The 26,575-nt window shown below is 40.8% G+C and overlaps 1 protein-coding gene and 1 pseudogene across 3 annotated transcripts in view; both read right to left on the minus strand.

Annotated features, from left to right (window-relative positions):
• The window catches only part of LDAH (lipid droplet associated hydrolase), a 102,826-nt gene that overhangs the window by 42,528 nt on the left and 33,723 nt on the right, over positions 1–26,575 (minus strand). For all 3 annotated transcript variants that reach the window (XM_066386278.1, XM_066386279.1, XM_066386277.1), the window contains one exon: positions 24,438–24,607. In XM_066386278.1, the coding sequence (XP_066242375.1) occupies positions 24,438–24,607 (170 nt within the window). The remainder of the gene's footprint in view (positions 1–24,437; positions 24,608–26,575) is intronic.
• On the minus strand, positions 16,551–16,685 carry LOC136407193 (U1 spliceosomal RNA; annotated as a pseudogene).

Raw genomic sequence — 26,575 nt, forward strand, 5'->3', positions numbered from 1 at the left:
GCTTAGGACTATTCAGGATTTCTATTTCTTCTTGAATCTTCTTTGATGTTATCCCTTTTCTAGGGATTTGTTCATTTCATTTAAACTTCCACATTTATTGGCATAAAGTTCATTTATAATATCCTGCTATTACACTTTGATCTCTGGATCACCAGTGGTGATGCTGCCTCTTTCATTCCTGATATTGACTATTACTACCTGATGCAGTAAAGCTTTTATAGCTACAAAGGGACACTCTTCATCCCTAGTAATGCTTTTTCTTAGGGCTTAGTCTACATAGCTACCAGCTTTCTTTTGGTTAGAATTTGCAAGATATACTTTTCCCACTTTTTCATTTCTTACCTTTCTATAATTTAGTCTTAGATATATAATTTTATATTTATAAGGATATATATTATATATTATTTTTATCTAATCTGACAATATTTGTCTTTTAACTAATATGTATAATATATTTACTACATTTTTATTTAAATTACTGCTAATATTTTGGAGCTAAAATTGTAAAAATCTCAATCTTATTTTGTGCTTGTTATTTTTGTATCTCCCACCCAATTTTTCCTTTCTTAACATCTTTTGCTTGAGAAAGATATAGATGATAAGACATAAAAAATAGTAAAGCATGTATGTAAGTCACAATAAATGATTAATAATTTTCAAGCAATTAGTAACAGTTTAAGGAACAAATAGTAAATAATAAATTAATAATTGAGGAAAAGAGGTAGCATGTTGGTGAGTCTCCAGTCCTATGTGGGGCAGGGAATAATAAAGGGACACTAGGAGCCGTGGGAGGTGGTGGCATAGTTTCCAATGGGGGGTTTCCGGGAGGCTTCAGTGGAAGGCTGTGCAAACGCAGCATGGAGTGGGCTGGAAGGTAGTTGGAAAAAGAGCTTTTTGAGGAGGGAGAAGTAAGTGCAAAGGCCACACGATAGAACCTAGATGGTATTTTGTGAAAGCAGGGACAGTATTGCTGTTCTTCAGTGTGTGTGAAAGGACAGCAGCTCAGGTTGTGTCCACAGCAGTAGCAGGGGGAATAGACCTTGGGTTTTAGCCTCACTAGCTAAGAAGCCTTTGAAGGGGTCTGGAAACAGGAGTGTCTGTGTCTCTCATTTTAATAAGAATATTCTGGTTGTTGTATTATTAAGACTGTCCCGGAAGTACTAAACCAATGAAATTAGACAAGATAAAAATATGTGTTATAAATATGGAAAGCAAAATTACCATAGTTTATGGCTTATACTTAAAAAATTCATGTACAAAAATAAAAGCTAAATACGAGTGTAAAAACAATGTAAATCACTTACCTAAAAAAACTTTAAAACTCTTTAGTCTTCTATTGAAAAAGAGATATAAATTCTCTCCCTAAATTAACTTATTAATTAAATCCAATCAATCACAATTAAATTACTAAAAGAAGATTGCTAATTTTGATATTTAACCAATTATATTAATGTTAATCTGGAAAATGATATGCACTAATAACCTAGGAATTCTGAAAAAGAAGAAGAGGAAGGATTAGCTCTACCAAATATTACACAGATTGGAAGCTACAATAATTAAAAATATATGACAGAAAAGGATTACACAATCAATGAAACGAAAAAAGTCTAGAAACTATAGACCTAAATATATATGGGAATTAAATTTGTGATAAGGTGTCACTGGAGAAAAAAAAGAGTTGTTCAATAAATGCAGTTAGGAAAACTAGAAAACAGAATTATTTGGAATAACCAGACTGGAAATTAGTGTCTATAATTAGAAGTGGTTACATAAGTTACCATGCATCCACACAAGGGAATATTATGCTACAATAAAATATTAGATTTCCAAGTGCTGACAATGAAGATGTCCAAATCCTATTTCTTTTTCTAAACCACCTGGTTCGGATCGTGGATAAAGGGCGTTAAGGGAGTCAGCAAGCTTCAAATGAGACCATTTTAAGCTTTGAGGCTCATACGTTCTTTGGCATTTTCTTGTTCTGAAAGTGCACAGGTAATTTTGCTTCCTTTCTGGTTCCTCAACTATGTTCTATAAATGATACCTGGAAAATTAGATGAATGATGCAATCTCCACAAACTGGAATTTAGCTAATCAACTCTCAATCTTATTTTCTCCTCCGTAGCATTTAACCATATTAGTAAATAACCAACCACTACTATCAGGAATTTGGTTAAAAAATAATTCCAGGGAATAAATGAGGTCAGTACATTTAATCCCAATCCCTTAGATCTGCATTTATAACAACACTGCAGATGATAAGAGAAATTATTCCAACTAGGACTCTCAGGTGCTAATACAACTAAATTATGTTCTATTGTACTACTCTGTTTATGAAAGCAAAAATATATGCTAAAACACATTACAAACATTTTAAATGGGAAAGTTAGAAATAAATGTTTTTGTCCCTCTACCCCCACCCTGGCCAATCCACAGTTAGCCAGAATAATCAACTATGGAAAATGGTCTGTTTTTTAAAGTCTGGTAATTCAGTCTTTTATGGTAACTCATTGCTCAATTTAGTTTTAAGTTTATTCACTTCAAAATAAGGCTTCTTTGTGTTTATTAAAAAATCCTCAGAGAACATAAGTGGTTAACATAGTTACTGTCCTACTAATAAATGTACCATACAGATTCCTTACTAGTTATATAAACCACAGAACATATAGAACATCAGACTGAGCAAATCAGCTGGCAGAAAGAGGAAGCAATCCATTACTGTGTACAAATGATCCATTACTGTGACCCATGTTAAGCAAAAATGCATGCAAGGGAAACTCTAAAAATACATGAGCAACTGCAGGGTTACATTTGGTTGATCTATATCAATAACAAATTGAGAATTAGAGTACACTCTGAAATCATGGGAATGTACCGAAACAATAAGGAAGTTCTAATTGTACTCTGAATGCATCACTGCTTCTCAAAAATATAAGAAGACCAAATATTGTTCATCACAACTCATATTTAGTTGATGAGACTGGTTTTCCTCTTTTGTCTTTGGAGAACAACAGTTATTACCTGTTGGGTGAAACTTATACTTTTCCTAGATATAATAATAATTTCAGTGAAATTTATAGTCCAAATTTGATATGATGTCATAGTAATAAAAATTTCTTTTATTCATATAGCAATCTATTGGCCAAAAAATCACCAAGGTCAAGGAAGCATACCCAATTTTATAACACAGCTGTGCAGAGAAGGTTTCCAAATTTGTGTATATGACAAAACATTTTCTTATGTTACTGTCTCATTATAGAAGGAACTTCCAGGCTGGCCAATTCCTTCTACTCTAAGGAAACATTTTCTTGTATTTCACATTGTCATCTGAAATCTGCTAGAACCAACTTTTGATAATGAAGCACACCACGTTTTCTTGCCTAGTACAGGAAAGTGAATACACACGCGGGGATTTTTATAGAGGGCACTTTCCGGGGACTAGAGACAGAACTTAAATGCTTATTTTTTTCCTGAATTTATTATTATTATTAACCAGTTTTCAGAAAGGAAGTTAGGAAACGATTTAAAGAATAGCCATAAGGTAAAGAGTCTGATGTTCGGGTGTGGTTTGTGTGCAATCTGTCTCATTAAATAGGCATGTTAAAAAGAAAAAACAATAACAAAGAGTAAAACCTAAAAAATCATCAATAAACTTTACTATTCAGAAAATTTATTATATATGCACCCATTTTTTCTGGGGTACAGCAATGAAGCCTATATTACAAAGCCATGAGCATTACTTCTACTTTGGCTGTGTATCGATTAGCTGAGCACACCTGCTGCAGTCATGCTGGGTGCTTCCCCACTACACAAGTTGGGAACAAGAAAACAAAGCACATGGCTTTTCCTTTTCTATGACTGCTGACATTGATAAGACATGTCAGAGGACCTGCAATTTAAACCAGACTGTCTTCAAAGATACAGTTGCTAGTAGTCAAAGCACAGACCTAGAAGTAATCCTAGTTTAGTTTATCTCTTCTCCCCATAAAGCCAGGTTTTCCTCGTGTTAGGATAAGACTTTTCAGCTTATTTAATCATATGTATACAGCTTATAAACTATAAGTACAATTCTACTTTAATTGTCAAGAGCTGGACATCCCTGCCTTGTTCCTGACCTTAGCGGTAATGCTTTTCGTTTCTGCCCACTGAGTACGATGTTGGCTGTGGGTTTGTCATATCTGGCCTTTATTATATTGAGGTATGTCCCATCTATTCACACTTTGATGAGAGTTTTGTTTTGTTTTTTTAAAATCACAAATGGGCGCTAGATTTTATCAAATGCTTTTTCAGCATCTACTGATAGGATCATGTGATTTTTATCCTTCATTTTGTTTATATGATGTATCACGTTAATCAATTTGCAAATATTAAACCAACCTTGTTGCTTCAACTATTGATTTCTGTAAAAAAATTATGCCACTTCAATATGCTTTGCTTAAGACAGATGCCAGTCATGAAACTGACCATTTTTACCACCTTCCATTCAGGTGAATGATACTCAGACCTGGTGCAGAGATTTTTCTACACTTTAATTACCTGAAGGCAAAAAAAAAAAAAAAAAAGACGTCATTTCATGCATTTAATCTGCTTGTCAGGGTTGCTAATTACATGAACTGCTTGCATATTTGCAGAACCATTTATATAACTTACAATTACACTTATTGGAAACATAGCTTAAAAATTTTCTTACAGAGTATTTTCTTGCAGCTTTTGTCATTTGTAGACTTCACATTTATTTTATTTTTAATTAAATCGCTCCTCTCCTCAACTTAGAATCTCTTGGAATCCACTGAGTCTTTGAGAGTCAGCCTCACTGAGACTCAGGTAAGGAAACAATGAGGGCACAGGATGTTCTTAAACTGCTCTGCAGTGCAACAGTCTCTTACAGAGCACCTGTCACTCCCAAATGAAGTGTTCTCCAGATGGCCTCAGGATGCAGCAACTGTTGACAAAGGCAAACCCATCCTCCTGCCTGCAGCTACAAAATTCTCACAGGACTGCTAGAGCCTTGGTCAATATCCGCTTTCTCTTGGTTTCCAAAGGCAAAGCAACACAGAATCTGAAAGAATGACTGCTGACTAAAAACCTATGGGGCAATTTCCTAAACCCAGAGCTGGAGGACTCCACGTGGTCAGGGAGCGAACTCTCCCACTGTTTGAAAGGGGGTTGGGACTTATCTAAGTTAGCCACTGCGGTCTTTAAAAGCTTCAGCCAAGAATGATGAGAGGGAGGAGTCAGTCACTGGGTCCATGGTTGTTCTTCGGTTTGTTCAGTCATTAAAGGTGCACTGGTGCCTAGAATACCCCAGATGCTGCGCTGAGTGCAGGCGACAAAATGGTGAACAAGACAGAGTCTCTGGTTTTAGGGAACTTAAAATCTAATGGGAGAGATATTTATAATGATGCACAACAGGCACCATGCTATGGGAAACAAAGAACAACAGAACACAGAAATGGGCATTAGAAACTTTCTCATCCTGAAATAGGTGCCTTTGAAAAGGATCTTGGAAAAACAAATTGTTTGACATTCACTGAGAATCTACACAAGCTACATGCTGATGACAGAGCTCAGGGTTATTTGGGGAAACCCATTTAACTTTGCTGGAAGACACTGTGAAACATGGCATTTCAGCTCCATACACTAAAAGACCACTTCACCTGTATTAAGATGAAGTGAAGGTATCCACCATACATTCTTATATTTTTTAAACCATAGTCAGTTTTATTCTCCTTAAATCACAAAATAGAGTGTTTGTACAAACATTAACAGAGACTTGGCAAGAGGTCCCGGCTGCGGGGTGGGGAGAGGATGGTGGCAAACCAGCATTTCTGAGGGGTCTCTTTAAGATGCTAACACCCAGGATAAAAGACTTGGAGCACGGTTGGTGCTGAGCTGACAGGATCGTACCCCAGGTCCAGGGGAGGGACCCTGACCCTTTAGGAGGAGAGCACTGGGCCCAGGCCAAGGCTCCCTGGCCACACTGGGCACAGCTGCTGCATACTGTCACCTCCTCGGGGTCCATCACACAATTCCAGACTAAGGAAAAGTGACACCAAGGAAAGGCTCATTGCCAGAGGCACACTCTGGGTGTGTGCCAAAGTGCCACACAACCAGGGATTTCTGCCACAGAAGCTGTCCCACTAAACACACTTCACCTCCCAGAAGTCAAAAGGAATGGCTTCCTCGTTCCATTTTATCTGGCAAAAAGCAAATCCAACAGTCAGGGCAGTGAGGACCCATGAAACAATTCCCTGGGAGTTCAAGCAGGTAACTCGTGGTAAAAGATAAGTTCCAAATAAGTGGGGGAAGTGCATGAACCCAATACCAGCTTTGATAACGAAGCAGGTAAGGGTCTTTCCTTTCAGTTCAGGACAAAATAAAGGCATATCAAAGATGTGTCTTAACAAATCTTCTCCCTCCGAGCTCTCTGACAAAGGTTCCTCCCCACACTGAGGCCCAGACACCGGCTTCCTGAGGACAGCCACCCTCCTGATGGCACCATGACATCTCAGGCTCAGCAAAAACAAGTTAGTTCCAGAGTCCTCCAGCTGTCTCACCGAACTTCGGCCTCAGCTTCCTTAGAGCCCGGGGGAGACAAGGACCTCTGAGAAGACAGGCCTTCATTTGACAGGACTGGACTGCATTCCCAATGGCCTGCCAACTTCTCTGCCAACTTTAAGAATACTTGGCATACAAATATCACAGGCCACTAATTTATCAGATTAAAAACACTCCACAGCATCTGAAAACGCTATGTGATGGAAATCATGTACTGTTAGCAGTTCAAAGCTTAGTTGAAAACTAAAAAGTTCATTCACCTCAAAAGGGGTAAAGGATCATGATGTATTCAACTTACTCTCAAATGGTTCAGATCTCTCTCTCTCTCTCTCTCTCTCTCTCTCTCTCTCTCACACACACACACACACACACACACACACACACACACACATGTTGATATCCATGGGGAATTGGTTCCAGGACCCCCCACAGTCACAAAAATCCAAAAGGTGCTCAAGTTCCTTATACAAAGTAGCATTTTTGGATATAACCTGTGTACATCCTCCCTTGCACTTTAAATCATTTCTAGATTATTTATCCCTAACACAATGTAAATAGTTGTTATACTGTATTGTTTAGGGCTCAACTCCCTGAAAACTTTCTTTCTGAATATTTTTGATCTGCTCTTGGTTGAATCTATGGATGCAGAACCCGCAGATGAGGGCCAACTGCATATATATTTACTCTCCCTACCCTGCCTGCCTCGTGGTGTGTGTGTGTGTGTGTGTGTGTGTGTGTGTGTGTGTGTGTGTGTGTGTATGTGTGAAAGAGAGAGACAGGTGGGAGCAGGGGAGAGGCAGAGAAAATGAGGTTAAATATTAACAGTAAACCTGGGTTAAGTGTATATGGTATTCTATGTACTATTCTTGTTTGAAATTATTTTCAAATAAAATGTTAAAAAATGCAGTCCCTTCCACTACTGCCCTCTACGCCCAGCCACGGCATGTCCAACCACTTTATCTTCCTCCTGCTCTCTGTCAGGGTGGTATTGCCCTGGAACGTACTGATTTATGCATGTTTTTATGTCTACTGCCAGCTCCCTTTAGCAGACTAAACTCTGAGAGGGCAGAGCTTTTGTGTGCCTTTGAGTCTGTTACAGGTGCTCAGTGGCCATGCATGGCACATGGCAGACGGAATGCAAGTTTGGCTTAGGGGCAAGGAGACCCCAGCATGCCTGCCTCATCCGGTACCCCAAGCAACTCCTCTCCCCAAGCCCAGCTCAGAGAGAGGTTTCTTCTGTATAAAAGCAGAAGGTGAGGTTTTCTGACCTGGGACAGCAGGAATGGGGACGGGCCAGGGTGACCTGGGACAGGGGCACGGGGATGGGCCGGGGTAATGTGGGACAGTGGGCACAGGGATGGGCTGGGATGACCTGGGACAGGGGCACGGGGATGGGCCGGGGTGACCTGGGACAGGGGCACGGGGATGGGCCGGGGTGACCTGGGACAGTGGGCACCGGGCTGGGCCGGGGTGACCTGGGACAGGGGCACGGGGATGGGCCGGGGTGACCTGGGACAGGGGCACGGGGATGGGCCGGGGTGACCTGGGACAGGGGCACGGGGATGGGCCGGGGTGACCTGGGACAGTGGGCACCGGGCCGGGCCGGGGTGACCTGGGACAGCGGGCATGGAGACGGGCCGGGAAGGGCCATCATGCACAGGGACTAAGTGAAAGCCCCACACTAGCGCTGGCATCCACATGCAAGGCCCACCTCTGCGCTGCTTTGTTCTGATGATGCTGCCCTTAGGCGAGACAGCTGAAGATTATATTTTTTTTGAGAAATTGAAGAGCTCTAGAGAAAAAAACACACAGATAATGACATTGGGGAACATAGCCCAAAATGTCAGGATACCTGTCCAATCACCCTGCAGTGATGCTGAGCAGGTTATTGCCACCCCAGACCTCCTAGGATTTCAGAGCTTCTTTCTTAGATACAAATAGATAGCAAAAGAATGTCAGACATTTGAGGAAAGCTTCACTTATAGTTGTCAGATCAACATAAACAAAGTATGAGAAAAGAGAATCAAATGAATAGAGACAATGCAAGTATCTCCAAAAATCCAAAACTCCAAAAATCTGCTGTCCACAGACAGTGGGCCTGAGTCATGAAATACTAGAAAGGTCACAACAAGGAAACAAAAAATAAAAAATGATCTCCAAAGTCATTTGCATGAAGGCTGAAATCCAAAGTTCAATGAGATGAATTTCTAGACACAGCTGGGAAAATATCCCACATTTACCATTGTGTATGACTGAAAACAACAACAGAGATGCACAATGGGAACTAAAATAAATCAGGAAAATAATTTCTGGAGGTTTAAGATATGAATGATATGAAAACAAGGAAAAAAATACAAGAGACATTTTCAGTATGTTAGAACTCCAGTTTCCAACTTAAAAAGGATGAAGAGTCCAAAAATATCATTATAAAATATAATGGGGGTAAAGATTCTAAAACTGCCCAGAGGGGAAAAAGAGGGGAAAAAAGAGGTCAGAGAAAGACTAACAGGCTTCAGGTGGCACCCTCCTCAGGGCAGGGCCGAAGAGCTGGACTCAGCGCGCAGGAGTGGGGACGGCAGACCGGCTTACTACATGGCGGCCTTCCGGCGGAGATCAGTAAGAAAAGCTGGACCAAGTATTTTTGTCAAGTGCTCTGAAAGCATCGAAGGCAGAGGTGACTTGCAGGGCCAATCCTGGAGAACAAGGAAACTCTGAGAGGTGTGCTGACTTAGCTCTTCTTCATTGTTTACCAATTTGTGAGCAGCCGCTGAACAGAGTTCCTAGAAATTTTTCTTTGGCTCAAATGTCAAAATGTGGGTGTTTGATGCCCATTAAAAAGGGAGCACCCAAGGCTCTCAGTGGGAACTACCAAAGGGCTACCACCTAGAAGGAGGGATGAACTGGAAACAGACCAGACCTCACAGAGTGGTGAAGTTAGCCCAGTTCCCGATGGCCCTGACGGCATTGGTCCTGCTGTAACTGTTAGTGAAAAGCAAAGGAAAATGCTCCTTGGAGAAAAACAGGAGCTTCACATTGTCTTAACAATTTCTCATACACAATAATAGGTATTCACAAAACAAACAAACCAAACCAAACCAAACACCAAACTTTGCCAAGCCATGATGGTTAATTTTCTGTGTCAATTTGACAGGTCCTGGGGTGGTCAGATATTTGGTCAAACATTTTTCTGAGTGTGTCTTGAGGGTGTTCTGGATGAGACCAGCATTTGAATCACGAGAACGAGTATGGCAGATCGCCCTCCCTGATGCTAGTGGGCCTCATACAATCAGCTGAAGGCTGGAACAAGACAGAAAGGCCCCCTGCGAGAGAATTCCCTCTGCTGACTGCCTTTGATCCGGAACATTGGTTTTCCCTGCCTTTGGACTCAAACTGAAACATCAGCTCTTCCTGGGTCTTGAGCTTGCCTCCTTTTGAGCTGGAACTTATACTGTGAGCTCTCCTGGGTCTCCAGGTTACTGACTATACAGGTCTTGGCATTTGTCAGCTTCCATAACTTTCTCAGACACTTCTATTTAATTCCTTTTTGTACATATACATGCACTCTGCTGGTTCTGTTTCTCTGGAGAACCCTGAACAATACAAAATCTTATCGAGGGACAGAGCTATAGGACCAAAAACAAGAAGGAAAAAGCAGAAAAGAAAGGCAACTACATGAGACTTAGACACTGAAATTATCAGAGGCAATCTTTATTTATTTTTATTTCAGATATGTCATCTCTGAATTTTTAATATTTTAAGAATAAAAGTAATTCTACTTAAAAAATTATTGACAGTACAAAGAAAAATAAAATCAGACAGAAACTTTAAAATACAATCAAATTAAGTGACTAGGTATAGCATTTCAGGAACTGGTAACTATAGAAATAATAAAATGAATATTCTATAAGCAAAACATGGGATAACTGAGATTGAGAGTGCAACAGGGTCTGAAAGCAGTTCATGCACAGTTAAAGCGAGGATGAGCAAGCTAGAAGACAGGTCAGAAGAACATATCTGGATCAAAGCAGGGAGAGAAAAAAGAGTTACTGTGTATAAATTACACCCCAATTCAAAAAGAGAACACCTCAAAAATCTAATAGGGAGACTCAAATATATATGCAATGCCTATAATACATGGTGGAATATATAAGAATTATGAGAAGAAGGGTTACAAAGGAAAGATGATAAGAATTGGGAAAGAGTTCACATAAAATTCTGTATTTGAGATGACTGAGTTTAAAAGATGGCCAGAGTCATGTTAGGTGGTGGTAGAAAAAGCAGAAAAAAAGTGGACAGCAGGAAAGAGCACAGTGAGGAGGCAGCACCAGGCGTGTCTGGGGCAGGAACAGGGACTGTGATTAAAGAGACAAGTGCAGACTGTCTCCCTCAGAGGACCTTGAGGAGAATTCCCCTGGTACCCAGGTCATCGGAATCTCTCTTTCAGTTTTTATGAAATCAACATTTATATGATTTTACAAAAGCCCTCAGAGCCTTTCTCCTTAGAAATAGGGCACAAGAAGCTCCTAGAATATTTCTGAGGGTGGTAGGTTATGAAAGAGGAAAAGGTGGAATCTCTTAACACTCAATCTGGCTCACTGTGGAAGCCCCCATAACTCTACTGGTGAGGTGATAAATTAAGATTGCTGAGATGGAGCTTCTGAACTTGTCCACAGACTTCAGCGATGTGCACTCCCTCTGGTACCTGTAGGGCTGATGCTGGGAAATGATTTACTGTCTGGCTCCCTAGTGACGGGCTGTGAGAAATGATGCTGGCTTCAGTCTTCACCTATTCGTCCACATACCTCTGTATTACCCGATAATCTGGCTTTTCCCCGCCAAATACAATCAGTCTCAACTGGCCTGTAATGCAAGATCTCAGAGCAGCCGCATTTTATTCTTGTGAGGCATCTCCCACTTGGTGCCTGCTGGGCCTTTCCCACTTCAGGGAACTTTCTGTGGCCTATGTTGCATATTGCTCACAGGTTTTCCACCCGAGCAAGAAGGGAGGGTAAACAGTCTCATGCACACTGCGTAATTGCATTAGAGAGACGTTTCCTTCCTTAAAGATCACATTCACAGTTCTCATCTCTACAAACTGAGACCCAAAGGGGATCTTCTCACTGGAATAAACAATAGCCACTAAAAAAAAATATTCCAGAATTCTGATCATCTGTTTCCACTCTCTACTGCATTTTCTCCGCTCTGCTACATTCTGCCTATTGATATTCTGTCACTTTGCTCTTCTGTGAACACCCAGTTACTAGCACAAGAAGGTCTAAATGCAGTTGGGTACAAGGTACGTTTTTCAGACCGGTAGCCATCCAACTGCAAGGGTATTAAAATAGACAACTGCTCCGCCTTAGCATGGGCCCCCTACACATGCCCCAGAGCCTCTTCAAGTCCTCACCACCATGAACCCCATAGTCTGATGAGAGGTGAATGTGCCTGTATTTTTTGAATAGATCTGCTTTAGTCTAGCAGTAGGATGAACAATGCAGCTAAGCCCAACTTCCGATTTTGTTGTCACCCTCAAGTAACAATCACATGGCAGGCCATCAACAGGCATGTCTATCAACAACTCATATTATCTTGGGTGGGGGCAGGGTTAATAAAAATCACAAATTGAGTAGAACAGGAAAAGTAGGGAGGATAGGGTAAGAGGTTGGGACAGCTGCTACAGCCGAAAACGCTGCTGCTGACTTAATGCCACTGCTGGTCTGATGGGTGGGTTTTCCCACAGAGAAGCCCCAACGTTCACACGGCCCTTTTATTTCCCTTTGGATCTGTTATCTATGGCTGTGTGACAGATTATCAAAAACCTTCACTCTCTTGAACCAATGTTCTGCTATGAAGTCATACAAATTATTTTTTTTATTAAATAAAGTACGTGATCATTACATGATTATAATAGTAAAGAAATATATGACACTAAAGAAAAATTCTAAAATAAAAAATAAATAGAAAAAAATCACCCCAAAACTCACCACCCCAAACACAGCTACAATTTTCATTTGGTAGTTTAATTTTCTAATGTATATATTTTTTGGTATATATTCTCTAAATATCTTAACATCTTTGTTAATATTCTGTAAGTAACTTTCATGTATTAAATGTCTTTTGAAATTATAATTTTAGACCCTGGCCAGTTGGCTCAGTAGATAGAGTGTCAGCCCAGCATCCAGATGTCTCGAGTTCGATCCTGGGTCAGGGCATACATGAGAAGCGACTTCTCCCACTTCGCTCTCTCTTTCCCTCCCATAGTCAGTGGCTGGATTGGTTTGAGTGTTGGCCCCAGGTGCTGAGGATAGCTCGGTTGATCTGAGCATCAGCCCTGGGTGCTGAGGATAGCTCTGTTGATTCAAGTGTTGACCCAGACAGGAGTTGCTGGGTGGATCCCAGTCGCGGCACATGAAGGAGTCTGTCTCATTGTCTCCCCTCCCCTCACTTAAAAAAAAGAATATATATATATATACACACACACACACACACACACACACACACACACACACACACACATACTTTTAATAGTTCACATTCCATTCTCTAACTTTTCTTTTAGAGTCAGAGATTAGGATATTTTTAAATTTTTGTTAGAAAAAATAATATTTTTGTTCCTGAGTGTTTTCTATCTTTGAGATTTACTTAATATAGATTCCAAAGAAAAAAATAGTAGGCTTAAAGGCTATGAACATTTTTTATAGGAATAACTTTTTTTTTTTTATATATTTTTGTATTTTTTCTGAAGCTGGAAACGGGGAGAGACAGTCAGACAGACTCCCGCATGCGCCCGACTGGGATCCACCTGGCACGCCCACCAGGGGCGACACTCTGCCCACCAGGGGGCGATGCTCTGCCCCTCCGGGGAGTTGCTCTGCTGCGACCAGAGACACTCTAGCGCCTGGAGCAGAGGCCAAGGAGCCATCCCTAGCGCCCGGGCCATCTTTGCTCCAATGGAGCCTCCGCTGCGGGAGGGGAAGAGAGAGACAGAGAGGAAGGGGGGGTGGAGAAGCAAATGGGCGCTTCTCCTATGTGCCCTGGCCAGGAATTGAACCCGGGTCCCCCGCACGCCAGGCCGACCAGGAATAACTTTTTGTGATAACACATGATCATTGTAAAAAAAAATAGAAACAGTGTATAGTCTCCACCTCCAATATACCCTTACCCCTGACCCCAGTGGTCGCCATCACAGGCCACCTGGTGTTTACCCGTGCAGACCTTCTACAGCAGTATACACACACAACACTGAATTTTTTAAAAAAATACTGCAACAGTAGCAGCTCAAGTTGATAACTGTTGAGGGACAATCATTAAACAAAAGTTAAGTACTACTGTACTTATTAAACAGACACTTAGTGTTACCATATTCTAATTTATTAAGTACTATGTCACACACTGTGCTACCTACATATTTTTTGATAGGTTTTATTAGCTAGCTCTTCAGTGAATTATCTGTTCATATTCTTTGCACTTGTATCAAAGAAATTGTTATAATAAGTTAATGTTTTAGCCTAGTGGCTCAGAACATGGACTTTGAGTCAAACACACATGGGTTCAAATCTTAGCACAGCACTTAACTAGCTGTTCAACCTTGAGCAAGTTACTTTTGTCCTCTCAAAGTCACAGTTTCCTAATGTATAACATGAGAATGTAATAGCCCCCTCAGAGTTGCTGAAAAGATGAAATAAAATCCATAAATTGTAATTATAGTAATATAGTAATAATCATAGTAAAAATCAGCTAGTAATTTAATCTTCAATTACTTTAAATATCTACAAGAGAATTAGATATCTTATATAAATTTTTACATCTTAACAACTAACAGTGTAAAAGCAACTTAAATTTTCATAAAACTTTTAAATAATCTATTAAAAAGGTATCTTTTTCCTTTCTATCCATATTAGTTTGGATAGCTGTATCTATGCTTCACCAAGATGGGTGGCAACTGAATATATCTTTAACGTGCTTACACACCTCTTTGGGCTATTCCTAAATCCCCATCCTTAGAACAGGGCACCAGTGATTTGCTAAAGGCCCACATACAACACACTGGCAACTTCCCTCACAAGCATCTTCTCAAAATTTATTCCAGTGCCAGATACACAACCACTCCAGTGCCTAAAGACACATTAATGAAGACATCAGAGTCTGCTGGAATGCAGAAGGCCACCACAAAACCTAGGACTGAGAACTTACTCACCAAGTCAGGGCTTAAGTCAGCTTCTACTGACAGACCTCTGCTACCTGGCCACTCACATCTTAGAACTTAACACTTCAAAGCAATGAAAATAAAATATCGGATCCCATCCAGGTTTAACCATGATCACTCAAAGAACTGAGAAAAGACATCTTGGTAGCTCTGTTTCCCTGAACAAGTGGGAATGCAGCAGTTTTATTCAAGGGGTCACTGTGCTTGAGGGATAAGGTCATGGGTGGAAATATCTAGAATACATGGAGTTCAAAAAAAAAATCTTTCCTTTAGAGAACCTGATTGGCATTCTCCTCCTCCCGAGAGGTGATGTAAGACGGAACTGACACGCTATGGAAGGACCAGGGACATTTAATTGTCCCTTGATTTCAATACATACAGTCCCTGTTCCAAGATTGGAAAGCTTAGGCAGGTGGTGTTCAAGTTTGAGCACCACCAGAATCACTGGCAGCATGAATTACAAGTAACTGGTGTTCCCAGTGCTAAAGGTGTGGCTGCAATAGGTCTGAGAGGGGCCTGATAATTTGCATTTCTAACAAGTTCCCAACTGATGCTGATGCTGCTTTGAGAAGCACTGGCTCAGAGAGCTGCGTGAGTGCCTAGTATCAGCTATGACAGTCTACTCACACCACTCCCGGGCCAGGTCAGGAAGAGGTGCTGACAGAATGTATTCAGGCAGTCAGGGTAAGGTTTTCTGTGGCTAGCAGCCATTCCCTTCATTTGCCCCACCTGTCCCTTTAAACACATCTCAGGGCGTCCCGGGATACTGGATCTTTAAGAGGTGGAGGGGAATTTTCCATATCTGACAGTATCATGGATACACAAATACTAAAATGGTTCAATATTTAAATCTAAAAAGTGTTCAGAAATTCTCAGATGAAATGCATTAGATAAAGTACTAAGTATTAACATGCATGAAGAATGTTCTATTATAAACCCCTGTTTTCACTTTCTTGCAGCTTTCCAAAAAATTAGCCCTTTGTGGTGAAATTTTCCATGCTTGGTTTCAACCCAAAGGTGATTTTTTTTTTGCAAACTTTAAGAAAAATATATTAAATTGTTTTCTGAGTTATGAAAAGATGAAAAAAGCCCACACAATTTTTCCACTTTGAAAGCAATTTCAGGATTTTAAAAAACATGCAGATAACTAAAAATGGCTGAAGTTGAAAAGTTGAAACTTTCCATGTGTCTAGTTTTCAGCAAGGAAGTCTCCTGGGTCATTCTGAAAAGATAATGTGTGTGCACACTCATAAACATAACTGTATATTTAAATAAGTTCGTGAGTGATTAAATAGCATTTTATCATACTCAGTACAAACTTCCCTCAGAGTAGAGAATTTACTGTTTTCTGAAACTGAATCTTTCACAAACCAGTGTGCAGTTAGTTGTTGCCTGCCTGAGTCCTGTGGCATTCACACACCAGGGGTCACTAATGGGTCACGTGGACACGACTGTGGAACCACCACGCACTGTTTTGTAGAGTATTCCTGCTCCCTTCACGCTCTATCTCCCCTTGGCCCCCAACTCAATTCTAGGATTCTGAGCTCAATGTCTGCCCATGGCCCGTGCCTCCCCACCCATTCCCTTTATTTCTCTGCTTCGGGTCACTCACATCCACATTTCTCCCACTTCTCTCTCAAATTCCCCGATAGCACTCCCCTGCTTCCCACTAACACTCCCCCGCCCTAACCCCTGTGTATTTGAAGAACTCAAATATTAAAGAAACAACAGTAGAAATCTTATGTTTAGGTCGAATAGGTTTGTTGTTGTTTTTTTGTAATTTTATTTCTCTAATCACAAAGTCGGCAGATTTTCCCACATTTGGGAAAATCGCGGGGGTCAGCACATCCTAAGTGCAATGGATAAGCCAACCCCCGGGGGAACCACCTCAGTGAGTATAGTATCTCCCCTGCCAGGTAAGTATATGGGTCAAATAGGTTTTGATGGCTTGTCAAGGTAATTTATTCTAGCCATCTATAAACTGCTACTCCACCTAATAGTAGATGATGGGAAGGTTAGGAAACAGAATACAGAGTCCTAGTTCTGCCACTGACTAGCTTCTGATATATGGTTTGGACATATAACTCCCTGGAACTGCAATCTCTTTGTAAAATGGGAAACATTAAGTTGTTAAATGACCCTGTTATACGTGAACATGTTTTGTAAATTTCAAATGATGTTGGGTATAATTGTGCGTAATGATAATACATCACTTTTATAAACTGTTTTAGGTTTCTAGACTCAGTGAAGAACTAAGCATAAGGCACAACAACACTATTGCAAGGATGCAGTTAAAGATGAAGAAAAATTCAATTTTCCTAGTTTTTCAGTGTGCTTAAAAAACAAAAAGAAAATCAGTTCCAACGAGTGTTCCCACTTCTCTGTCATTGTCAACATCTCTCTCCCTGCATGGGCTATTCGCCTGGCATATGTTAAATTCCCTCTCACAGGACAAAAGCATTCTCTCCACCAGCTTCTTCCTTAAATTGTCATTTTGTCTTTTCCCCTTCACTGGCCAATTCCTGGATAACTACCTGTTTATCACCTGCAACCTCCTCCCATTATTTCACTAAAAGTGTTCCCTCTAAGGTCATCATTAGTACAGTAACCTTCTGATTACTGTACTAATACCAGAAGCCTTAAGTTCCTTTTCTCTTTAATCTCTGTTACACTCATTTCTGCAACCTTATTTCAATTACCTCTTACTACATACCCATACCATCCCTCAAGTTATAGTTTAAAACCACAATGATTATTCTTTCTGACTTTGTGGGGTCCAGAATTCATACAGGGCTCAGCTGAACTTCTCCATACGGGCCATTTCCTTGGCAGTATTTAATAGCAGATGGGACAGGCTGGAAGGTCTAAGGTTTCACTCATATCGAGTGCCTCCTCATCAGTTGGACTTCCTACATGGCAGCTAGCTTCCAAAGGAAGAAAAAGAAGCTCCCAGTACCCTTAAGGCCTGGGCTTGGAAGTACCAGAACATCACTGCCATTGCATTCCATTAGTGAAAACTAGTCACATGTCCAGCCCAAGTTCAAAGGGGAAGGAAAAGAGACTTCACCTTCTAGGAGAGGAATGGCAAAGGATCTATGGCCATCTTTGATCTACCACATATCTATAGCTTTCTTGACACTTTCTTTCTCTCCTCTTAGCTTCTGTGGTATATTCTAGTCTGTTTGGTTGGGTTTTTTTTTTACCTTGGTCCCACACAAAGATATACATTCTACATTGTAATCTAGGACATAAGCACACACATAAAAAGTGAAATGAAAGTTTCACAATACTTACCTTTATTATAATCCAACACACTCTATAATGTTTTCTAGTCATGTTTACTCTATTTTATTGTATATATTTTCAAATGCTATTTTATTGTTTACAAACATATGCTTTCCTTCTATGAAGGGAATTAGACTTTGTAGCCTCTTTGATGGCAGACTTGGTCATGTAAGTGGCTCTGTCCAAAGTAGTGTGAGGAGTGACAAAACCACTTCCAAGCAGAGGTTTCAAATACAGTACATGGCTCACTATTTTCTTTGTATCCTCTGTTATAAGACTGCAATATTCCAGAGAGAAGTGACTCCATCATCTGGATTCTGGAATAAGTGTACATGGACAGAACTACATGGGGGCGGCCTACCCTCAAAAGACTTGGATTATGAGCAATACACAAGCCTCTGGTGCTGAAAGCCACTGACCCTGTGTACCTGTAGGGCAGTCTTTCCTGTCTTGATTGAACCACCGGTTGCAACCCACTGGGGAGAGCACAGGATCCACTAATGGACTATATAGTCAATAGTCTGGAAAATTGTACTTTCTGCGTCTTTCTCTTCTTCATCAAATAAAGTAATTACCCCAGTATGCTTCTATTGTCCATTTCTTTTCTCTCTATAATGTCCCTTGGCAAATCCCATCTACTTTCTTCAGTGTTTCTCATCTGGACTAGTAAACTTGTCTATCACTTGGTTGTTCACTTTTTATTCTACACTCTCTTCCCATTTCATTCTATTTAGAAGAAATTATTTTACCTGATGCAGGGCTATTATCAACACTGGTCCTTCAATGGCTCCTTGCTTTCCAGAACAGAGTCCAAAGCCCCTAGTCCAAACTTTCTTGTCCCTGCACTTCAATCGGCCTCAGTTCTCCCATCACCCACACTCTTTGTGCACACTATGCTGTATTCAATTCAGACCACCTCTGCTCTCTTCATGTGCCCAGTGATATAAACCATTTCCCTCTTTTCTTTCCCCAATGATTTCCCCTGCCTACAATGCACAGCAATCCCCTATCACCAAAACATCAAATTCTCTACTTCCATTCTGACTCATCCTTTTCCTGTTCAGCTATCAGCTTTTTCCTTGGGCTTCTGCTATTCCCAGCTAGGGACCACCTCTCTTTCTACAATACTCAGAGCCGATGGTACTTGCTCATTTGCCTTCTGCTTTTTATCACTTAATATAAGAACAGGACTCTGACAACAGCTATTTTGACAAATGAATTATCTCTTATTTCCCCCCAACTCCAGATTCACTTGACTGTTGAACACAATTTAGTGATGGTATGTATCTGAGCGTTCTCACAAGCACGTCTAACTCTGAACTGAAGGTTCATCAGAATAATGAAAGCGTACCAGTCTCAATAATCTGTTTGCAGAATATCTGAACTTGTATTTTTCCCTAATGGAGATGAGATGTACTTGTGAATCAACACCTACATGACCTAACATGCTATTATTCTAACTCTTTCAGTCAAGTTTTTCAAGCTTCTGAGCTGCACCTGTGGTGTGCTTTGAGTCTCTAAACGTTTGAGTATCTAGGAACACCACTGGGGGTTCACAGAAGACAAGACAAAGAGGTTCTGAACAGTAACAGATCCATGTGCTCAACTTTGTCAGTTTTACTCTTATGTCTTCATTTAAGACCTGGTCCTTCTTTCCTGAGACAAAGTTCTAACATAGTTATCTGTTTTCTCTACCCATAGCAAATCAGTAGCACCAAATTATAAGTAGGAAACAGAAGTACATCTAACAATAAGGGAGGAGATAGAAAAACTATCAGATAAACAGACATGAGATTTTTTTTTTTTTTTTTTTTTTTTTAAAAGCACAACCAGCTGAGAAATTTCAGGACATAGGCAAAATCCCTTTAGTTGTATTTTACTGTAGTATAGCAACACTATCAAAATGATGCCCTTGAATCAGTAATTCCTCCATAGTTAATATGCATTGTTGAAGAAGGCAGATCAGTAAATCATCTATTTTGGACAAGTTTTTACCCAACTGGATAAAATAGTTTGGTGCTTAAAAGAGTGAATTTAAGTAATCTGGAAATTTCATTTAGAGAGAAGATATTTTTGCCAACTGGACAAAGGAAGCTCTATGTTATTGTACATTTTCCCCAAAGGAAGGCCAAATAATATAAGATATTAAGTTTTGAAGGATCTGATACCCCTGGAAGGAGAGGAAGTATTATCATTAAATATTATATAAACTCTTAGAGGAAAATAAAAGTTAAATTACTTGAAATTCACCTCATGACTCAGTGCAAAGTCCCAGTTGAGAATCATGGGCTTTTAACTCCTAACCTTGAACTTTATGCAAACAATGTATTGGCAAAATCAGATGGTCTATTTTGAACATATGAAGGATTGATGTTGAGAGAAAGAGGATTCTAGATAGAGAGACAGGACTACTACATTTTTTGTTCCCATGTTATTGCACCCGTCCTCCACCCTGCCCCAAATTGTTACAGCAATATTCATGGGGTCTCTTATTCCTTGTGCTGAAATGTAATGAGTCACATAAGTATTCTCCAGAAATATCTGTAGGCTCTGCTATTATCCAAAGGTTGAAAGAGCTATCAAGTATCTTACAGACTCTCTTTATACCCACAGCTAATAGAACTGGCCCCCACCTCTGGAGTCAGACAGAGCCAGGCTGAATGCTGGCAAGGCATATTCTCACAGTTCCCATCCATAAAATGAAAGATGGGACTAGGTTGTTTCTAAAGCCATTTTCAGTTAGAAGATCCTACGAGTCTAAAATTGTGTTTATTATTAGAAGTCACAACAGCTACCATTTAACAGTCATCTAATTACCAATTTTCTCAGGCTCTTTAAATTCTTTATTCCGGACTTTACTGTCAAAACATATGCAGAATTTCTATAATTCTATGTACCAAAATATTTTAATACCACATTTTAAAAAGCTAATATTTTAGTACATTAAAATATAGGTCAGACAACATGTTTAATATATGCAATAAGTCTCTTAAAATTATTTTAAGATCAAAGTTTACTGTAATTAGTTACAAAAACATTGTAAAGAACTAAACCAAAATAAAACCAAATAAACCAGCTACTAAACTACACATATGTCCTTAAAATCTTATGGGAGTCAAATATTCCAGTAAAAATAACAGAAGAGATGGAAACACAAGTTTCCTATTATCACACTTCATATGTTATAAAACATAACAGCTAACTTATTTTTGGCAAAATGATTAGGGATTGCAACACTCCGGCTTACACAAACTTACTTGATTGTCAAATGCATCTTAAATGGAGCGTGTCATGCTAACTTCAGGCATGCAGGCACTGCGCTGTCTTAGAGTAGCCTAGAGACACTGAAATTTCAACACTTCAGCGGGGATCATACTACCAAAATTAACTGGGCCAGGTGTTTAAAGAGGGGTGGGGGGACTTCAACAATGTAGTTAATTGAAACCATATAAAGCTTTTGAATAATAAAAATTATACAGATGTTCACCCTCCTCCCCAGGGTGACCTTTATGGACAATTTATTGCACACATTATTTTCTAAAATACCCTTTTTAAGAAAACACAGTTTCACATGTTTCTCTGAAAGCTCTATAATCACAGTATGAGTTATGTGTCCAAAATCAGACCAGGTTAAGCTCATGTTTTATCCTCCTCCTCCTCTCTCCTTTTCACCAGCATCCCTACAAGGGCGAGCCCCTGAAAGCAGAGCAGGCATCACAACGTTCTAAAGCTGAAGAAGTCAGAAGCACCTCATGAACCTTAAGATGCATCATACTCCTTCCCAGCAGACATTGCGAACACAAGCCAAAAAAGAGGTGGGTTCAAAACAAACGTGTATATCAACTGTTTTCACAGATGTCTAAGAGAAATGACACAGGACATGCAGAATGGATGTGGAGCGAACAAACAAGAACCCCAAGAAGAGAGCTGTGATTAAGTTAATAAACAGAAGGACACAGAAATGAGTATTTTCTTCCCTATGTTCATGCAATAATGTATTCATCAGGGTTCTCCAGAGAAACGGAAGCAACAGGAGACACGTGGAGGCTTACTATATATATGATTTACAGGAACTAGGTCACGCAATCACTGAGGCAAGGGTGCCACTACCTGCCATCTACAAGCTGAGAAGTAGAAAAGCCAGGGCTGTAAGCCAGTCTGAGGCCAAAGGTGTCAGAACTGGGTGCCACTGGTATAAGTCCTGGAGTCTGGAAACCTGAGAATCCAGAGATCCAGGGTTCTAGGGAAGGAGAAGGTGGCTGTCCCAGCTCAAGAAGTGAAAGAGTCAGAACTTCCTCTCTCTCAGAATTTTTGTTTGAGTTGGGCCCTCAAAGAACTGGACATGCTGGACCACGGGGGTGAAGATAGATCTTCTTTTCTGTCTCGTGGGTGTCCCTTACCCCAGTCAAGCTGAGACCTAAAATTAGCCATCACAAACAGTAATGCTATTATTATTGTTTTTAAAGCTTTTAAAACACCTGCAACAACTAACAACCAAAATTATATTTCATATCAGTTTGCTACGTTTTATGTGTCAGGACCAAGGCACTTCCTAACCTGGGAAATAAAGTGTGTGCGCGTGTCTACATGCTGGGTTAGCCCACACAAGTGAGGTGCTGAGTGTAGGATCCTCACCTTCTAACATTCATGCTCCCATGTAAGCCACTCCCCTTCAGTGGGAGCTGCACCTGGGGATCTGCTTGTCTGAAGACTGTAAAGTGATGGGACTGTCGTTTCTGTAACTAGGTTACAGGTCTTGCCGGCAGACTCTTTCTGGCTCTCCTCCCACACTTGCTTCCATGAGGCAAGTCAGAAAGGCCACATGTTCAGGCACTGATGGCGGCCTCCCCCACTGCCAGTGAGGAACCAACACTCTCTGTGAGTCCTCCCAACAGCCACATGAATGGGCTTGCAAGAAGGTCCTTCGCAATGCAAATTTTCAGATGGGACCTTTTGATTAAAGCCTATAAAAGACCCTGAAGCAAGATCCCAGGTACACAGAAGCTGTGAGAGAATCTATGTGTGTTGTTTTGTGCTGTTAGGTTTGGATCCGTTTGCTACATGGCCGTAGATACCTAACACAGCAGGAGAACTGTCACTTCTATAATAACAGTCACTAAACATATAGCAAACTTTTACCCTCTAGGCACCACTTCTAATTCTTTCTATAATTCCCCTAAATGCCTTTGAAGGAATTCCTTTGAAGAACATCTTATTATCCCCATTTTACAGATGAAGAAACAAAGGTACAGAGAGACTCAATAACTTGTCCAAAGTCACAGTGACAAAATATGACAGCAAATATTTGAAACAAGGTATTGTGGCTCTGGAACCAGGGCTCACAGCAATTGTGCAAAGAGAACCACTAAGTCATAGGGCTGGTAAAGATGTAGTCAAGATGGTAACCTCATAACAGCACTAGAGGGGCATCAGCAGGAACAGAAGAGGTTAGAAGCCAGCAAAATGAAGTTCCTGTGTCACACTGCGGTGACCAGGTTCAATGGCACTCCCTCATGCTCCCGCACACCTAGTAGTTACTTAGATGGTAGTTATCATACACATGGCTTAGCCTGTCGCCTCCATTAGACTTCAGACTCTCTTACCTCAAAGACTGTCTTCTTCATTAGGATGTCCTCTACACACAGCACAGGGCCAGACATATAACAAATATTTAATATGTTTGTTGAGTGAAGAAATAATTTATGTTATGAACTGCATCTATACAATGGGTTATTTCAATGAAATTACAGGGTTTGGTTTGGTTTTGAAATATCTTGTGGCTCAGTACCTCTCCTGGGTACTTTAAATAGGTCTCTGTGCCCCCAGTGTCTTCGGTACATAGTGGCACTTGATAAGTATTTTTGAATAAATGAACCAATAAATGAGTGTCTCAAAAAGCCTGCCAAGCCACAGAACTGATAACAATTCATACTGAAGATTAAAGATTTCACATTACATAAAGACAGCTATTTGCCTATCAATGATGATGGTACATTTTCTTCCCTTTAAAAGGGGGTATGAACATTTGCAAAATATTCTCTCAATAAAGACAGATTCCTGTCTAGGTCTTAGCTAGTGACTGCTTTTGAATATTTTTTTTCAAAATACAACAAGTTACATATAACTTAAGACTTCCAGATAACCTGAGACTAAAAGGCATTCAGTTGGAAAATGCCTACCTTTTCAGTATTATTTTTTAAAGTGCTATGGAAATTGCATGAACATATACTTACATAGGCCCACAGTACTTGGAGAAAAGTATAAAGGTAGCTACCAAGTATCCTCTCTCTGCTCTATTTATCAACGACACAAGAGACACAGGATGAAGGAAAGCCGGGGCTTTGTACAGCGAGTAACCAGGGTCCTGCAGTCACCTCAGAGGCATACTTACTGGGAGCTCGGGGGCAAGCTTCAGAATCTGGAGGGAAATATAACAGCCTATCGAATGGCCAACGATCACCAGCTTGATTTCCTTGGGCACGTGAGCTCTCAGGAAAGCTATCTTGTGTTCTACTTGACCACAGAGTCCATAGGTGTCCTTACTTTCTTGACCATTTGGATCTAAAACCAAAAATATGATCATGTTTTTATTCAATAAGTGAAAGTAATAAATTTGGTGGGAAAAATATTAAAAAAATAACAGTAATAATAATAGTAGTTACCATTTATTTAAAGCCTACATTATGCTAGCTACACTGTTAGGTGCTAAATTCTATCAACCAAATCCTCAGAGCAACCCTGGAAAGGAAGTATTAGTATCTTCATTTTATAGAAGCTCACACACATTAGGTGACAGAATGACAGTCAAATACTTATTAAGTAAGAGGGCGGCCCTGGCCGGTTGGCTCAGTGGTGGAGCGTCGGCCTGGTGTGCAGGAGTCCCGGGTTCGATTCCGGCCAGGGCACACAGGAGAAGTGCCCATCTGCTTCTCCACCCCTCCCCCTCTCCTTCCTCTCTGTCTCTCTCTTCCCCTCCCGCAGCCGAGGCTCCATTGGAGCAAAAGATAGCCCGGGTGCTGGGGATGGCTCCTTGGCCTCTGCCCCAGGCGCTAGAGTGGCTCTGGTCGTGACAGAGCGACGCCCCGGATGGGCAGAGCATCGCCCCCTGGTGGGCGTGCTGGGTGGATCCCGGTCAGGCGCATGCGGGAGTCTGTCTGACTGCCTCCCCGTTTCCAGCTTCAGAAAAATACAAAACAACAACAACAACAAAAAAACAAAAGTAAGAGGGAGACTTTCAAACCCAGGCCTTCTGTCCTCACAGCTCACAAACTTACAGATATTCCATGGACTATTACTGGTAGCTTAGGCCAATGGTTCGCAAACTTGACCATGAATCACAACCCTCATGATTGCTGGGCCCCACCACCAGAGTCCTGGATTCTATAGTTCTGGGTCGGAGCCTTGGAGTCTGCATTTCTTAGTTTCCAAGGGATGTTGATGTTGATGTTGCTGGTCCTGGGACCATGCTTTGAGAACCACTGGTTAGACTATTAATAAACAACTGAGAAAATCTATGATGTCACTTAACTATTTTAGATAATCTTTGGTTTGCTTGAATTACTCAGACTGAAAACTTAAGCAGAAATGCTGTAAGCTGTTTCTTTTAACCAGCACAGAACTGATCTAAGTACTCTCTCTTCCTTTCACAGAGGAACTGTCTTCTAGATTCTTCTAGACTAACTAAAACTTTGTCCAGCTAATTTTCAAGAAAAATAAGTGAGCCTTACTTGTGTTTACCCAGTACTCCACTCTTACTATAGCCCTGTGTCACACCCAGACAACTGTTTATTTCCTCTGGGGCTGCAAGCTCCTGGAAGACAAGGTTCATCTCATCTGTGTCCTGTGATTAGCACACAGTGAATATTGTCACCGAGTGAAAATATGAACTGACTGGATGAGCTCTGAAGATGCTTCCAGCTCTCATAGTCTATAAATACAGAATACTTCAAAGGGCTTCCTTGTGAATGTATACATAGCCCCAATGACAGAGTGTAATATTTCAAAATACCACAGGGCAGTCAAATTTTTCCTAAAATCTGAATCATTGGAATACTAAACTTCCTGCCTCCATGACTCCTGCAAGGCACTGATGCAAACTATAATGAGTCACAGTGGGCTTACTCAAAAGGTGTCCAAAGCTCATCAGGAAAGACTGCCTTCTCTCTGTACCCGCTGTCTTCATTTCCTTCAGTGCTCGGGCCCCCCTGCTAGCCTGGATAACTCCTCTTCAACCTTCAATTCTCATCAAGTGGTATCTCCTCTGGGAAGCCTTTCCACAGTCCGGTAGGTGAGGAGTCGGCAGCCTTCCTTTCAGCTTCCACAACATCCCTTGCTCATCTGACTTCAGCACCCCTGACTTACTCCTACCCCACAATCCAGACTTGCTGTTCCCAGTGCCTGGCATACAGGTTATTTGAGAGTTTTTTCTACTGAATCAATAAGGATCAGTTCCCTGTTTCTGTGGTACTGCTGATCCCCTCGGTAAGACATAGTCTGCCCTAATCCTTCTTCCCAGGTCAGCCTACGATC

Source organism: Saccopteryx leptura, chromosome 5 (assembly GCF_036850995.1).
Source record: "Saccopteryx leptura isolate mSacLep1 chromosome 5, mSacLep1_pri_phased_curated, whole genome shotgun sequence".
Lineage (NCBI taxonomy): Eukaryota > Metazoa > Chordata > Mammalia > Chiroptera > Emballonuridae > Saccopteryx > Saccopteryx leptura.